Raw genomic sequence first — 17,431 nt, forward strand, 5'->3', positions numbered from 1 at the left:
AGGCCAGTTCCAGCGCCCCGAAGGAAGCCTCTAATGAGGGTCAATGGTCCGACATCTCCAGCGATAATCTATGGCAAGAAGCCTCCAGTGAAAACCCATGGCCCGGAGCCGCCAGTGATGATCCATGGAACAAAGCCTCCAGTGATTATCCATGGCACAAAGCCTCCAGTGATTATCCATGACGCGGAACCAGTAGTGATGACCCATGGCACGGAGCATGCAGCGAAGGTCCCCAGTCCGGAACCTACAGAGACGCTCTTCAGCCCGGAGCCTCCAGCAATACTCCTCAACCCGGAGCCTCCAGCAATACTCCTCAACCCGGGGCCTCCAGCAATACTCCTCAACCCGGGGCCTCCAGCGACGCCCCTGAGCCCGGGGCCTCCAGCGACGCCCCTGAGCCCGGGGCCTCCAGCGACGCCCCTGAGCCCGGGGCCTCCAGCGACGCCCCTGAGCCCGGGGCCTCCAGCGACGCCCCGGGGCCTCCAGCGATGCCCCGCAGCCCGGGGCCTCCAGCGGCACCCCTCAGCCCGGGGCCTCCAGCGGTGGTCTGCAGCCAAGGGCCTTCAGAACAGGAGCTACCGCCCAGAGCCAGAGCCACCTCCGTAGTGGGAGGATTGGCGAAGGGGGAGTGTAGCACAGGAACCATTGTTGACGGTGGCCACCCTCCCTTCCCTCCCTTTAGGTTTGGGGCTGTTTTTGTGGGGTTTTTGTTTTGAGGTGCAGTCGGGGTCTGCACCTTTGGGGGGGGGGGGGGGGGGGGGGGGGTACTGTCACGTCCTGACCAGTAAAGGGGTCATTTGTCATTGTAGTTTGTTCTAGTTTTCGTTTTCTATGTGTGGACGAGTATGGTTTCCAATCAGAGGCAGGTGTCTTTCGTTGTCTCTGATTGGAAGCCATACTTAGGCAGCCCTTTTTTCCTTTGGGTTTGTGGATGGTTGTTGTCGGTATAGCCTATGTGCCTTACGGAACTGTTGATTGTCGGTTTGGTATTTTTGTGTAAGTGTTCACTTTATTACGATAATAAAAGATGAGCACTATACCCACTGCGCTTTGGTACCCTTTCATCGACGCTTATGTCAGAATTTGAGATTTTTGGTTCCAACCGCCATGTCTTTGTGAGAAGCGGTGTAGGTCAATGGATGATCTCCGCATGTGTATTTTCCACTGTAAAACATGGAGGAGGAAGTGTTATGGTGTGGGGGTGCTTCGCTGGTGACACTGTGTCTGATTTATTTTGAATTCAAGGCACACTTAACCTGTTTGGGCTAGCGGGCAGTATTTGCATGGCCAGATAAAAAAACGTACCCGATTTAATCTGGTTACTACTCCTGCCCAGAAACTAGAATATGCATATAATTTTTGGCTTTGGATAGTAAATACCCTAAAGTTTCTAAAACTGTTTGAATGGTGTCTGTGAGTATAACAGAACTCATTTGGCAGGCCAAAACCTAAGAAGATTCCTTACAGGAAGTGGCCTGTCTGACCATTTCTTGCCCTCCTTGATCATCTCTAACAAATACAGGGGATCTCTGGCATGACGTGACACTTCCTACGGCTCCCATGGGCTCTCAGAAGGCGGGAAAAAGCTGAACAATGTAATTCCATCCCCAGGCTGAAACACATTAGCGCGTTTGGCAAGTGCTCTATCAGAGGGCCATCAGACTGAGGCTCGTGCATGAGGGGATAGCATGCTTTTACTTTCACTCTCTTTGTAATAAAAAACGATTTCCCGGTCGGAATATTATTGCTTTTTTACGAGAAAAATTGCATAAAAATTGATTTTAACCTCTATGGGCTAGGTGGGACGCTTGCTTATTTACCCTTTAGGATAGTGTCTTGAACGCACGAACAAAACGCCGCTATTTGGATATAACGATGGATTATTTTGGACCAAACCAACATTTGTTATTGAAGTAGAAGTCCTGGGAGTGCATTCTGACGAAAACAACAAAGGTAATACAATTTTTCTTATAGTAAATCTGACTTTGATGAGTGCTAAACTTGCTGGGTGTCTAAATAGCTAGCCCTGTGATGCCGGGCTATCTACTGAGAATATTGCAAAATGTGCTTTCACCGAAAAGCTATTTTAAAATCGGACATATCGAGTGCATAGAGGAGTTCTGTATCTATAATTCTTAAAATAATTGTTATGCTTTTTGGGAACGTTTATCATGAGTAATTTAGTAAATTCACCGGCAGTGTTCGGTGGGAATGCTAGTCACATGCTAGTCACATGCTAATGTAAAAAGCTGTTTTTTTTATATAAATATGAACTTGATTGAACAAAACATGCATGTATTGTATAACATAATATCCTAGGGTGTTCATCTGATGAAGATCATCAAAGGTTAGTGCTGCATTTAGCTGTGGTTTGGGTTTATGTGACATTATATGCTAGCTTGAAAAATGGGTGTCTGATTATTTCTGGCTGGGTACTCTGCTGACATAATCTAATGTTTTGCTTTCGTTGTAAAGCCTTTTTGAAATCGGACAGTGTGGTTAGATTAATGAGAGTCTTGTCTTTAAAATGGTGTAAAATAGTCATACGTTTGAAAAATTGTAGTTTTCGGATTTTTGAGGTATTTGAATATCGCGCCACGGGATTACACTGGCTGTTGAGTAGGTGGGACGCTTGCTAGCCCATAGAAGTTAACCAGTATGGCTACCACAGCATTCTGCAGCGATACTCCATCCCATCTGGTTTGGGCTTAGTGGGACTATCATTTGTTTTTCAACAGGACAATGACCCAAAGCACCTCCAGGCTGTGTAAGGGCTATTTGATCAAGAAGGAGAGCGATGGAGTGCTGCATAAGTTGAGCTGGCCTTCACAATCCCCCGATCTCAACCAAATTGAGATGGTTTGGGATGAGTCGGACCTCAGAGAGAAGGAAAAGAAGCCATCAAGTGCTCAGCATATGTGAAAACTCCTTCAATACAGGACTAAGATTGAATTCTACAACACCAGCTTTGATGCTTGTCGGATGTGGCAGGGCTTGCAAGCTATTACGGATTACAAAGGGAAACACAGCCTCGAGCTGCCAAGTGACGCGAGCCTACCAGATGAGCTAAATGCCTTTTATGCTTGCTTTGAGGCAAGCAACAGTGAAGTATGCATGAGAGCACCAGCTGTTCCGGAAGACTGTGTGATCACGCTCTCCATAGCCGATGTGAGCAAGACCTTTAAACAGGTCAACATTCATACGGCCACGGGGCAAGACGGATTATCAGGATGTGTACTCTGAGCATTCGCGTACCAACTGGCAAGTGTCTTCGCTGACATTTTCAACCTCTCCCTGACCGAGTTTATAATACTTACGTTTCAAGCATAGTCCCTGTGCCCAAGAAAGCGAAGGTAATCTGCCTAAATGACTATCACCCCGTAACATACACGTCGGTAGCCATGAAGTGCTTTGAATGGCTGGTCATGGCTCACATCAACACCATCATCCCGGAAATCCTAGACCGACTCCAATTTGCATACCGCCCCAACAGATCCACAGATGCAATCTCTATTGCACTCCACACTGCCCTTTCCTACATGGACAAAAGGAACACCTATGTGAGAATGCTGTTCACTGACTACAGCTCAACATTCAACACCAAAGTGCTCACAAAGCTCATCACTAACCTAAGGACCCTGGAACTTAACACCTCCCTCTGCAACTGGATCCTGGACTTCCTGATGGACCTCGTCCAGTTGGTAAGGGTAGGCAACAACACATCTGCCACCCTGATCCTCAACACTGGGGCCCCTCAGGGGTGTGTGCTTAGTCCCCTCCTGTGCTTCCTGTTCACCCACGACTGCGTGGCCAAATACGACTCCAACACCATCATTAAGATTGCTGATGACACAACAGTGGAAGGCCTGATCCCCAACAACGATGAGACATCCTATAGGTTGGCGGTCAGAGACCTGGCAGTGTGGTGCCAGGACAACAACCTCTCCCTCAATGTGAGCAAGACAAAGTAGCTGATCATGGACTATAGGAAAAGGAGGGCCAAACAGGCCCCCATTAACATCGACAAACTATCATGGTCCAAACACACCAAGATAGTCGTGAAGAAAATATTTTACCCTCAGGAAAATATTTGGCATGGGTCCCCAGATCCTCAAAAAGCTATACAGCTGCACCATCGAGAGCATCCTGACTTGTTGTATCACCAACTACACAGGGTAGTGCGTACAGCCCAGTACATCACTGGGGCCAATCTTCCTGCCATCCAGGACCTATATACTAGGTGGTGTCCCAAATATTTGGCCCAAAAAATTGTCAGACTCCAGTCACCAAATTCATAGACTGTTCTATCTGCTACCGCACGTTGTGCGCACATAGCTACCGCACATTGACTTGGTACCGGTACCCCCTGTATATAGCCTCATTATTGTTATTTTATTGTGTTACTTTTTATTTTATTTTTTACTTAAGTTAATTTAGTAAATATTTTCTTAATTCTATTTCTTGAACTGCATTGTTGGTTAAGGGCTTGTAAGTAAGCATTTCACGGTAAGGTCTACACTTGTTGTATTCGGCATGTGACAAAAACAATTGGATTTGATTTGATTTGAAATTTGGTTGCTAATTAACTCATTAACGAGGAACACAGCCAGAAAAAAAACATACATTTAACACACACTTCCTCCTCTCCGTCTTACAATCTTTCTCCTCTCTCTCTCTCCTCCAGACCACTTCAGGTGAGGACATGCGTGATTTCACCAAGGTGCTGAAAAACAAGTTCCGCTCCAAGAAGTACTTTGCCAAGCACCCCCGCTTGGGCTATTTACCAGTCCAGACTGTTCTTAATGGAGACAATATGGAGATGTAAGTACCTTGAAGGGATGGTCTCGTTGTGTTGCCTTCCTGTCAAGACTTTAATTTACACTCCCTGTGTGTTCATTTACCTGTCTGCGGAGCGTTATACCCTCTGGCAGACTTAGGCAATTTATCTCCTGTGTAGCACAGAGCTGTAGCACAGGGTTGCTGCTCTGCTGTGGAGTGAGTCTGTCTGGATTTACGCTGGTCGCTCGCTCAGACACACATAAATCCTCAGTAATGGTGTTTAACTATTGCAGATTATGCAGATGCTAGAGTCAGGTGGCGGGAGGTATGAGTTATGTCCCCCTCTCTGTCTCCATCAACTAGTAGCTTCATAGAATATGTCTCTCTTTCTCCCCACATCTCTTTATCTCACCCCTTTTTGCTATATCCTCCTCTATCAGTATCTTTCCATCTTTGTACGTCGCTCTCTCTTTCTCTCTCTTTCCTTCACACAGACACACTCACACAAGCACATTCCAGATCTATACAGCCACTCCTCAGATCGATTACCCCACCATCCTCATTCCACTCATCTCTCCACTCTGTCTTGTTTTTCCTCCCTTCTCTCTCTATGCCTAAGACATAAAATACATTACCAAAGGTATGTGGACACCTGTTCATCAAAACTCTCATTCCAAAATCATGGGCATTGATATTGAGGTTGAGCACTGATGTTGGGTGATTAGGCCTGGCTTGCAGTCGGTGTTCCAAATCATCCCAAAGGTGTTCGATGGGGTTAAGGACGGGGCTCTCTGCAGGTAGGTCAAGTTCTTCCACACCAATCTCGACAATCCTTTTCTGTATGGACCTCGCTTCTGCACGGGAGGATTGTCATGCTGAAACAGGAAAGGGCCTTCCCCAAACTGTTGCCACAAAGTTGGAAGCACAGTATTGTCTAGAATGTCATTGTATACTGTAGCGTTAAGATTTCCCTTCACTGGAACTAACAGGTCTAGACCGAACCATGAAAAACAGCCCCAGACCATTTTTCCTCATCCACCAAACTTTACAGTTGGCACTATGCATTGGGGCAGGTAGCATTCACCTGGCATCCGCCAAAATCAGATTAATCTGTCGGACTGCCAGATGGTGAAGCGTGATTCATCACTCCAGAGACCGCATTTCCATTGCTCCAGAGTCAAATGGCTGCGAGCCATTACACCACTCCAGCTTATTCTTGGCATTGTGCATGCTGATCTAAGGCTTGTCTGTGCGGCTGCCCGGCCATGGAAACCCATTTCATGAAGCTCCCGATGAACAGTTATTGTGCTGACATTGCATCCAGAAGCAGTTTGGAACTCGGTAGTGAGTGTTGCCCATTCTGTGAGCTTGTGTGGCCTACCACTTTGCGGCTGAGCCGTTGTTGCTCCTAGACTTTTCCACTTCACAATAGCAGCACTTACAGTTGACCGGGGCAGCTCTAGCAGGGCAGAAATCTGAAAGGTGGCATCCTATGACGGTGCCACGTTGAAAGTCACTGAGCTCTTCAGTAAGGCCATTCTACTGCCAATGATAGTCTATGGAGATTGCATGATTGTGTGCTCGATATTATATACTTGTCAGCAACAGGTGTAGCTGAAATAGCCGAATCCACTAATTTGAAGGGGTGTCCACATACTTTACTATATATAGTGTACCACCTGCAGTGGTGTGTACCTGATAAATGCCTTTAAAAGGTGGAAAACCGGGAAGGGATTCTTTAAAATGCTACAAAGGAAATGGTGACTTGGAGAAATATGACTATTCAAAACATAATCACACCCACTGTTAACTCCCTCCCACCTGCTCTTCCTTCATTACACGACAAATAGGATTTCTAACACAGAGACATATGTTAATTTGAAAGACGCATCGGAGCCACCTACCTTGGTGTGTTATGTGTTGTTCACCACCCTTATTTGTGAGAGCTCAGGATAAGGCTGTACACTACATTAACTCTAGCAGGGAGTCTGAGTTTAGGAGTTGTGTGGGTTGGAGTTTGAGAGCGTGCATTTGGGGACTCATCTTAAAACACATTAACTCAGACTTTTGTGTGGAGTCAATAACACATCACAGAGATGTACACATTCTGACAAACACACACACAAACACACACTTCTGTCAACCCGAGCAGAGGCGGCAGTAGCGAGCGCGGGCTAATGAAATTCCTCCTGAACATATAGCAGTGTTTCTGTGTTCCCAGCACCCTCTCTGTCTGTCTGTCAAGCAAGGAAAGGTGTTGGAGTGCACATGTGTTGTTTACCCCCCTTATAGAGGAGAGGAGAGGAGAGGGTGATAGAGGATGAGAGGAGAGGGGAGGAAAGAAACAGACATTGTTACATGAAAAAGTGAGTCTCAGGGCAATTTCTCCCTCAAGACCTGTTGAGCTGCACTGGTATACAAGTGTGTTTGAAATAATCAGGATTGAATTGGATTTAATACGTCTTTTTGTATTCAGTGAAAAGATATAATATATGACACAACATCATGCAAACAATACTGATAAGGAAAACCTTTTGCTACAGTATGGGACACTCAACACATGGAACACTGTGTGTGTGTGTGTGTGTGTGTGTGTGCGCCATGTAGGCTAGTTGTTGTAGAAACTCCAGCAACATCTCTGTATAGAATCACATTTGACACCACAGTATATTCAGCACTCTGCACACACAACATCATGTGATCAAGGCTTTGCATATGAAAATGCCTTTCCCTCCTCTTCATTTTCTCCAGGTCCCTTACTCCTGCTGCCTGTTCTGACTGCGCTCTATACAGCAGCAGCAGCAACATTAGTCAGAGCTAAACGCTCCAAAGGTCTCCCTCTCTCCTTCCTCCCTCGCTCTCTTCATATTTTTCATAAGATTCACCCATCCAGCCTGTCATGAGAAAAATTGGAGGAGAGAAAACCATCTCATCACAGCAGTGTGTCTGGTTTTGAAAAAATCAACTGAAACCCAAGTTGGTGTTATCCTGTGTAAAAAAATAAATAAATGTCCTAATGGCACAAGTTAATAGGGGTGCACAAAGTGCTAGCACACTGCAGACAGCAGTCCCAAATAGCGCAATCTCTCCTTCACTGAGTGATCATGTACAATAGGACACTCATTTTGGCAGAGAAGCAACTACAGCTTTCTTTACCAATGCCTGACACTCACATCCACGATTCAGCGTTTTGCGTTTGAATGTCTCCACTTTCATATTGCGAACTAAAACACAAGGAATGATCTAACTTTCAGAGCTCACAAGCAATTACCTTAGCATCTCAAACGTCCTTTCCTTCTCTTCCTATCACATCTATATTTCGCAACTGTTATTTTACGGTACATTAAATTCATTTTTTTTTGCACTGTGCGTTACAAGTTTAGACATTTTGAAGACTGCAAATGAAATGTAACTGTAATAAGGGAACGGCACAGAGAGGATATGGTATTTTGATCATCTCGGTAATGCTGGCAAATGTCAAGTAAGCCTAATAACAGCTGCACATTTGTCCTTGCAATCAGTGCTGAAATGAAAAAGCATACTTAGCTACTACAGTAAATACAGGCTTGGAGCTACATAGCCTTGCTTGTAAGTTAATATTCCACTAAAATTATTTAAATAGGAACTCAGTTACAATGTCACTTGGAAATTAATAGTTTAATTATTAGCAACCATTGGCCCATAGGCTTAAGACGAAAGGGAAGATTTTATTTGGAGCAGGCTTTGAGAATGGGATGAACTTGCTCCTAAGGTCAGTGTATTTTCCTCTATAATAGTAAAGGTTAGGTTTTGGTATGGGCAAGCTTATACTAGATCTGTGCCTAAGGGCAACATCTACCTGGTTTGCTGCGTGCTCCTTTTGTCACACACTTCTGGCTGTACCAAGCATAGACCCTCTTATGCTGTTGGTTGGAACCCTATCACCTGTACTCTCCTCCTGTTGTATTTGGTTCTTGACATGGTTCCTGTTATGTGGTCCTAAATATAGATTTTCTGTGGTGCCTTTCCTCTCCTCCCCTCCCATCCCTCCCTCCTTCCGTCCGTTTCTCTTGCAGTCCCGTCACTCTCATCAGCATGTGTCCGGAGCAGTATGAGTGAGTATCTGCATGTGTCCCCTCCCTCCCCCCTCCAGATCAGAATGTTCTTCTCCATGTCCCTACATCTAAAACTCACCACCCCAACCACCCCCACTCAGCTATCACACCGCATGTTGCCTGTCTGCCCGATCTACCAAGCAAGCACTTCCTCCTCCTCTTCCTTACAGCATCCTCTTCCTCCTAACATCCTTTCATCCCACTAGCGGTGCAGTAACTCCTGACCAGCTACCTAGATCATCACAATCTTCTGTTGTTGATTTGTTTGTTTATTTATTATATTCTCATTGATTTCTCGCTGCTGATTTGATTTTGTAATCAGTCTTTTTGGTTGTGTTTTTGTGTCTCATTTTGTACCCATCTCCACCCTTCCCCCTCTCCAGGCTTTCCCAGTCACCCCAGCTCTCTCATGATGACACTCATTCCAGGATAGAGCAGTACGCTAGCAGGTACTGTACGCTTCCATCACACAAACTTCGCACACACTTGGTCACGTAGAAGAGAATATATACAGTGTGTTTGGAAAGTATTCAGACCCCTTCATTTTTTCAACATTTGGTTGTTACAGCCTTATTCTAAAATGGATGAAAAACATTTTCCCTCATCAATCTACAAACAAACCCCCATAATGACAAAAGTTTGCAATTTCTAAAACAATTATGAGACTCGAAATTGCATCCTGTTTCCATTGATAATCCTTGAGATGTTTCTACAACTTGATTGGAATCCGTCTGTAGTAAATTAAATTGATTGGACATGGTTTGGAAAGGCACACACCTGTCTATATATGGTCCCACAGTTGACAGTGCATTGTAGAACAGAAACCAAGCCATGAGGTCAAAGGAATTGTCCGTAGAGCGCCGAGACGGGATTGTGTTGAGGCACAGATCTGGGGAAGGGTACCAAACCATTTCTACAGCATTGAAGGTCCCGAAGAACACAGTGGCCTCCATCATAAATGGAAGAAGTTTGGAACCATCAAGACTCTTCCTAGAGCTCGCCGCCCGGCCAAACTGAGCAATCGAGGGAGAAGGGCCTTGGTCAGGGAGGTAACCAAGATCCCGATGGTCACACTGACAGAGCTCTAGAGTTCCTCTGTGGAGATGGTTGTCCTTCTGGAAGGTTCTCCCATCTCTGCAGCACTCCACCATTCAGGCCTTTATGGTAGAGTGGCCAGACGGAAGCCACTCCTCAGTAAAAGGCACACGACAGCCCGCTTGGAGTTTGTTAAAAGGCACCTAAAGGGCTCTCAGACAATGACAAAAAAAAATATTTGATATGATGAAACCAACATTGAGCTCTTTGGCCTGAATGCCAATCATCACGTCTGGAGGAAACCAGGAACCGCTCATCACCTGGCCAATACCATCCCTATGGTGAAGCATTGTGGTGACACCATCATGTTGTGGGGACGTTTTTCAGTGGCAGGGACTGGGAGACTAGTCAGGATCGAGGGAAAGATGAATGGAGCAAAGTACAGAGAGATCCTTGATGAAAACCTGCTCCAAAGCGCTCAGGACCTCAGACTGGGGTGAAGGTTCACCTTCCAACAGGACAATGACCCTTAGCACACAGCCAAGGCAATGCAGAAGTGGCTTCGGGACATGTCTCTGAATGTCCTTGAATGGCCCAGCTACAGCCCGGACTTGAACCAGATCAAACATCTCTGGAGAGACCTGAAAATTGCTGTGCAGCGACGCTCCCCCTCCAACCTGACAGAGCTTGATATGATTGACAGAGCTTGATATGATTGAGCTTGAGAGGATCTGCAGAATGGGAGAAACTCCCCAAATACAGGTTTGTCAAGCTTGTAGTGTCATACCCAAGAATACTCAAGGCTGTAATCGCTGCCAAAGGTGCTTCAACAAAATACTAGGTAAAGGGTCAGAATACTTATGTAAATGTAATATTTCTGTTTTAGTTTAATGTAATGTGGAAAAAGGGGGACTCAATACTTTCCGAATGCAATTTATTACCGCCTATGTCTTCTAGACTGTTGTCCATTAAATTAGAGACAGTAGGGCTAGCCTCCCATGCAAATATTATGGTGCCCCCTCAGTTTTAGCCATTCCATATGCTATACCATCGAGAGCATCCTAACTGGTTGCATCACCGTCTGGTATGGCAACTGCACGGCCTCTGACCACAAGGCACTACAGAAGGTAGTATGAACGGCCCAGTACACAGGGGCCAAGCTTCCTGCCATCCAGGACCTCTATACCAGAGGAAGGCCCTAAAAATCGCCAATGACTCCAGCCACCCTAGTCCATAGACTGTTCTCTCTACTACTTCATGGCAAGCGGTACCGGAGCGCCAAGTCTAGGTCCAAAAGGCTTCTTGACAGCTTCTACCCCCAAGCCATAAAACTACTGAACAGCTAATCAAGTGGCTACCCCCTGTCATTTTTACGCTGCTGTTTACTCTCTGTTTATTATCTATGCATAGTCACATGTGACAAATAACATTTCATTTGATTTATACTGACAGGATTTGACCACCTGGTCTGACCCATCCTTCTCTATCATGAACCATTAACCCACAGCTCAATGACTGCAGCACCTCACTGTTACCAGTTAACAAGCTGCCTTGACACACACACACACACACACACACACACACACACACACACTAACGTGCACACGCAAACATATACATACTGTACACACAGCCTCTGTATTAACATACTAGCCCTATCCCAGTGTTAGCCTTGGGCCAGTGTAGAGCCAGTAATCCACTGTGTTCCCCTCCCAACCGCATGGATCTATCACAACACCCACACTCCACCCGTGCCCAATAGGGTGGACCAGTGTGGTTCTGAACCTCTCATCCCAGTCACTGTACTATAATCCATCTCATGTCATAATTGGATCCCATATTGTAGTGGCTGATCCTCTGGCTGTTGGACTGAGCTCTGTCTGAATGTCTGATGTCTGTTGTCCACTCGTTATGTTATGTCACATTTCATCCGGTCACCTAGAATGGTGCACTAGCCAGCAGTAGTTGCTTCTGTACCCAGTAATGTTTCGTAGGCATTGACCCCCAACTTAACGTTCATTAACTCATCCAACTAATGTCTGTGTATGTATCTGTGTTTCTCAGACTGGCTCAGATGGAACGCTCCAATGGTTCTCTGCCCACTGACAGCAGCTCAACTACAGGAAGCATGTAAGTAAAAATTAGTAGCCACAAGTAACCATTAGTAAACATTAGGTTTCCCCGTTTCCCTACTGTCCACCTACTTGTCAACCTTGAGGTTAGACTAATGGACTTCATATCTCTGTCATGACTACCTGTGTTATGTTTGGCTCCGTGGACTGTCTCACCTTGCCATAAAATATTGAAGTCTCTCAGTTAATTCATGTGTTAGAGCTTTGAGTGGCATGTATAAAAAATATATAACGATTACTATTGTCATTATTTGGTCTATGGTAATAATTGAATAAGTAGAGAACAATAGATAGAAAAGAGGATGGGGAGAAGGAGGACAAATGGAGATGGAAAAACTGAGAGGGTGGAGAGAAGTTTGAAAGATAAGGATGAAAAGAGTGAGATAGATGGTTTGCTTTGATATAGATAAAAATTAATGATCTTGGAGTGGGAAGATGGTTATGGGAAGAGAGAACTTTCAAGAGAAAAGGCGGGGCGAGAGAGGGAGAGGGGATAACAAAAGATAGAAAGGTGGTAAGCAATACTGAAGCCGCAGATTTGTGTGTGTGTCTGTCTGAGGGAGAGAGAGAAAGCGAGAGAGAGAGCTTGAGTGTTAAGACCTATTCCCAACTGAGATTCTTATCGGGGGAATGAGTTCTCTGAGCTCTGACGCCCTCTGAGGTCACACACACACACACACACACACACACACACACACACACACACACACACACACACACACACACACACAGCTCTCTGTACACCCTCTGTCGCTATGATCCTGTGTTTAGAGGGGGGTTAGAATGTGATGATCCCTCAACCTGCTCTGATAAGAGGGAGAAGCAGAGCTGAAGTCTGCAGATATCACCCAGATGATCTCCATGTGTGCACGTGTGTGTTTACTAAAGCACATGTGGGATTTGGAAATGGTTTTCAGTGAGGACACGTTGGCAAAAATCAATCCACACACGAAGGAGCATCAGGTGTGTTTGAGGGAGCGGGAGACAACTGCGTAAGAGAGAAATATAATCAGGAACACGGTGATCATGATAGACAGATTGAAGAGGGAAAAGAGAGTGACAGAAAAATGGAAGAAGAGCGAGCCCTGTAGCACTGTATATCCAGGAAATGCCTTGAAAGGCTGGTCATGGCTCTGTCCACTTCGCATATCGCCCCAAGAGTTGAACAAATGACGCAATCACTATTGCACCCCACTCTGCCCTCACCTACCTGGACAAAAGGAATACCTATGTAAAAATGCTGTTCATTGACTACAGCTCAGCATTCAAAACCATAGTCCGACTCCAAGCTCATCACCAAGCTCAGGACCCTGGGTCTGAACACCTCCATATGCAACTGGATCCTGGCAAGGGTAGGTAACAACACATCCACCACGCTGACCATCAACACGGGGGCCCCTGAGGGGTGTGTTTGGTCCCCTTCTGTACTCCCTGTTCACCCACGACTGCGTGGCCGCGCACGACTCTAACACCATCATCAAGTTTGCTGACAACACGACGGTGGCAAGACTGATCACCGATGACAATGAGCAGCCTATAGGGAGGAGGTCAGAGACCTGGCAGTGTGGTGCCAGGACAACAACCTCTTCCTCAAAGTCAGTAAGACAAAGCAGTTGATCGTGGACTACAGGAAATGGCAGGGCGAGCACACCCCCATCCACATCGATGGGGCTGTAGTGGAGTGGATCGAGAGCTTTAAGTTCCTCTGTGTCCTTATCACTAAGAAATGAACATGGTCCAGACACACCCACACAGTTGTGAAGAGGGCACGTAAGCACCTCTTCCCCCTCAGGAGGTTGACAAGATATGGCATTGGCCCTCAGATCCTCAAAAAGTTCTACAGCTGCACCATTGAGAGCATCTTGACTGGTTGCATCACGGGCTGGTATGGCAACTGCTCGGCCTCTGCTTCATAAGGCAGCTGCAAGGCATTTGACCGCAAGGCACTACAGAGGGTGGTGAGGACGGCTCAGTACATCATTTGGGCCCAGCTCCCTGCCATCCAGGAACTCTACACCATGTGGTGTCAGAGGAAGGCCCAAAAAATTGTCAAAGCCTCCAGCCACCCAAGCCGTAGACTGTTCTCTCTGTTACCGCACGGCAAGCGGTACCGGAGCGCCAAGTCTGAGACCAACAGGATCCTAAGCAGCTTCTACCCCAGGCCATAAGACTGCTAAACAAGACTGCTAAGTAGCTGATCAAATGGCTACCCAGACTACCTGCATTGACCCTTTCTTGCACTGACTCTATGCACACACACTGGACGCACACACACACACATAGCACACACACACATGCATACTGATGACACACACACTCACCGACATTCACACTCACCACATACACGGCTGCTACTGTCTATTTTCTATCCTGTTACCTAGTCACTTTACCTCTACCTATACAGTATGTACGTAGCTACCTCAATTACCTTGTACCCCTACACATCGACTCGGTACTGGTACTTCCTGTATATAGCCATGTTACTTTAACTCGTTATTGTTATTCATTGTGTAATTATCCCTTATGCCACTAGAGATTTTTTACAATTTTATTTTGTATCTTCAAATCAAATGCTGTCACATGCGCTGAAAACAACAAGTGTAGACTTTACCGTGAAATGCTTACTTACAAGCTCTTAACCAACAGTGCAGTTCAAGAAGAGTTAAGAAAATATTTGCAAGTAGACTAAAATAAAAATTAATAATAAAACGCAACACAATAAGAATAACAGTAACGAGGCTAAATACAGGGGGCACCGGTATCGAGTCAGTGTGCGGGGTAATTTGAGGTAATTTGTACATGTAGGTAGGGGTGAAGTGACTATGCAGTGATAATAAACAGAGAGTAGCAGCAGTGTACAAAAGGGGGGGGGGGCAATGTAAATTCTCTGGTGGCGATTTTATTAATTGTTCAGCAGTCTTATGGCTTGGGGGTAGAAGGTGTTGAGGAGCCTTTTGGTCCTAGTCTTGGCGCTCCGGTATCGCTTGCCGTGTGGTTGCAGAGGAAACAGTCTATAACTTGGGTGACTGGAGTCTCTGACAATTTTATGGGCTTTCCTCTGACACCACCTATTGTATAGGTCCTGGATGGCAGGGAGCTTGGCCCCAGTGATGTACTGGGCCGTTCGCACTACCCTCTGTAGCGCCTTACAGTCAGATGCCGAGCAGTTGCCATACCAGGCGGTGATGCAACCGGTCAGGATGCTCTCTATGGTGCAGCTGTAGAACCTTTTGAGGGTCTGGGGACCCATGCCAAATCTTTTCAATCTCCTGAGGGGGAAAAGGTTTTGTTGTGCCTTCTTCACAACTGTCTTGGTATGTTTGGACCATGATAGTTCGTTGGTGATGTGGACACCAAGGAACATGAAACTCTCGACCCGCTCCACTACAGCCCAATCGATGTAACTGGGGGCCTGTTCGGCCGTCCTTTTCCTGTTGTCCACAATCCGGTCCTTTGTCTTGCTCACATTGAGGGAGAGGTTGTTGTTCTGGCACCACACTGCCAGTTCTCTGACCTCCTCCCTATAGGCCGTCTCATCGTTTTCAGTGATAAGCCCTCTTTATCTTAAATCTGCGTTATTGGAAAAGGACCTGCTCGAGACACCCCAAAGTACTGTTTCACCACAGTAACGGCCTGAACATGCTTTTTGCTCTGATTACACCCTACCTAACAACGTTATCTGCTTCGGATCGATGAGAGGAAAGAGGGAGGAAAAGACGGATGGATAGAGATTTTATTTTTTTACAGGGCCAGACAGAAGTGATAGGTGAAGGATGATGATTATGAGGATGAGGAAGGTTAATGTGATAGCTCCATTAGAGGTAGCAGAGTAAAAACAGCCTCCAGGCTCAAACTACTTATCATCTCATCAGCTCAGTAAGTACACCCACTGTAAGGATTTTTTTACACCTTTCTGCTCAGGTAATATCCCATTATATAGCTTACTTTCATCATGTTTTGACACTTATTTTCTCAAGTAGATTCTAGGGCTGGGAATTGCCAAGGCCCTCACGAAACGATATTATCACTATACTTAGGTGTCGATACGATATGTATTGCTGTTCTCGCAATTCTATATGTATTGTGATTCAATACTGCGATTTTTATTGCGATTTGATGTTCCGAACATATTGCTCACCATACGTCGCTACAGATGGACAAGAGAGAGCCAGGAGAAAATTAGTTTTGATCAGTCATGGAAATAGAAGTGCTGAAAACAAATTGTCTCCCTATTTAAAAAGAAGATGGAGAACAAGAGATGAAGGAAAAATACTGAGTTTTGGTACAGCGAACTAGCGCAAAAGTTATATTGTGATATTGTCAAAACGATACAATCGGATATATTGTCAAATTATATCCTGATATGTAAATATAGATTTTTTTCCCCATTCACTAGTTGATTTCCCCCTCTACACATTTATAAAAATACATTTTATTGTATTTTTTGAAAGGTAATGCTAAATGACAAAGTATGTCAGACGTTTTGGGATGAGGATAAAATTTGTCAATGTTCTTCTAATTTTGTTTTAACTCCAAGACTGCTAAATGCAGCGCTATATCTAATGTCACACTACGCCCTGTGTCAGTTTTAACAGGCAAATTAGCGATGCTTCCTTTAAAAGGATTAAGTGCCTGGAATCTGTGGACAAACGTGTTAACACCCGTAAATCCTGTCTAAGCTGATCTGAGCGCAGCCACATTTCTCAAATCAAAAAATCACTTTGCTTGTGTGATGCGTTTGGACGGCGGCCAGGCTTAACATTGAGTTCAGCTTGTACTCCGCTAAGGATTAATTCTGATTCCCTTTTATGTCACGCTTTATGATTTCAAGATTTTATTTAAGAGTCATATCTAGGTCTGTTCCACCTACACTTGATCTTTAGAAAGGTCTTCATCTCTCCAACACCACCTGTGTCTTAGAATGCTCACACACACATATACGTCTTTAATTGTGTGTGTGTTTGTTGTTGTGCTATGCATTTGTGTCCAGGCAAGCCAGAGAGCTGCTTATTTTGTGTTATCTCCAGCCAAGCCTCAGTGTTGTCATTGATGCTGCTGTTAACTACCAAGGTGCCAGGATTCTGCCTGCCCTTCCTCTCTTCTTTGTCTCCTTCTCCCCAGTCTTTCAATCCCTCTCTTTCTAACCTTCTCCCTATGTGACTCTTCCTTTTTCTTCATATGTTTCTCTCTCTCTCCCTCGCACTCGCTCTGTCCCTCCCTTCTTCCTTCCTTTTCTCCCTCTATCAAGTCCGCTCTTAGACACCAACTGATTTGGCTAGTAAAATCAGACTTTACCTTTGGGCTTAAACCAGACGTCTCATTCAACTCTGAACTCAATTTACCCACTTTGCATCACAGAGAAAAACTACACAAAAATCCCCTGAAATTAAC

The 17,431-nt window shown here is 45.4% G+C and overlaps 1 protein-coding gene across 1 annotated transcript in view; it reads left to right on the forward strand.

Moving 5' to 3' along the window:
• Positions 1-17,431, forward strand: part of LOC106571754 (utrophin) — a 193,925-nt gene that overhangs the window by 141,191 nt on the left and 35,303 nt on the right. Inside the window, exons 16-19 of the mRNA XM_014145173.3 lie at positions 4,685-4,821; positions 8,835-8,873; positions 9,257-9,322; positions 11,973-12,038. Coding sequence (XP_014000648.1) covers positions 4,685-4,821; positions 8,835-8,873; positions 9,257-9,322; positions 11,973-12,038 — 308 coding nt within the window. The remainder of the gene's footprint in view (positions 1-4,684; positions 4,822-8,834; positions 8,874-9,256; positions 9,323-11,972; positions 12,039-17,431) is intronic.

Source organism: Salmo salar, chromosome 15 (assembly GCF_965601325.2).
Source record: "Salmo salar chromosome 15, fSalSal1, whole genome shotgun sequence".
In the NCBI taxonomy this organism is placed as follows: domain Eukaryota; kingdom Metazoa; phylum Chordata; class Actinopteri; order Salmoniformes; family Salmonidae; genus Salmo; species Salmo salar.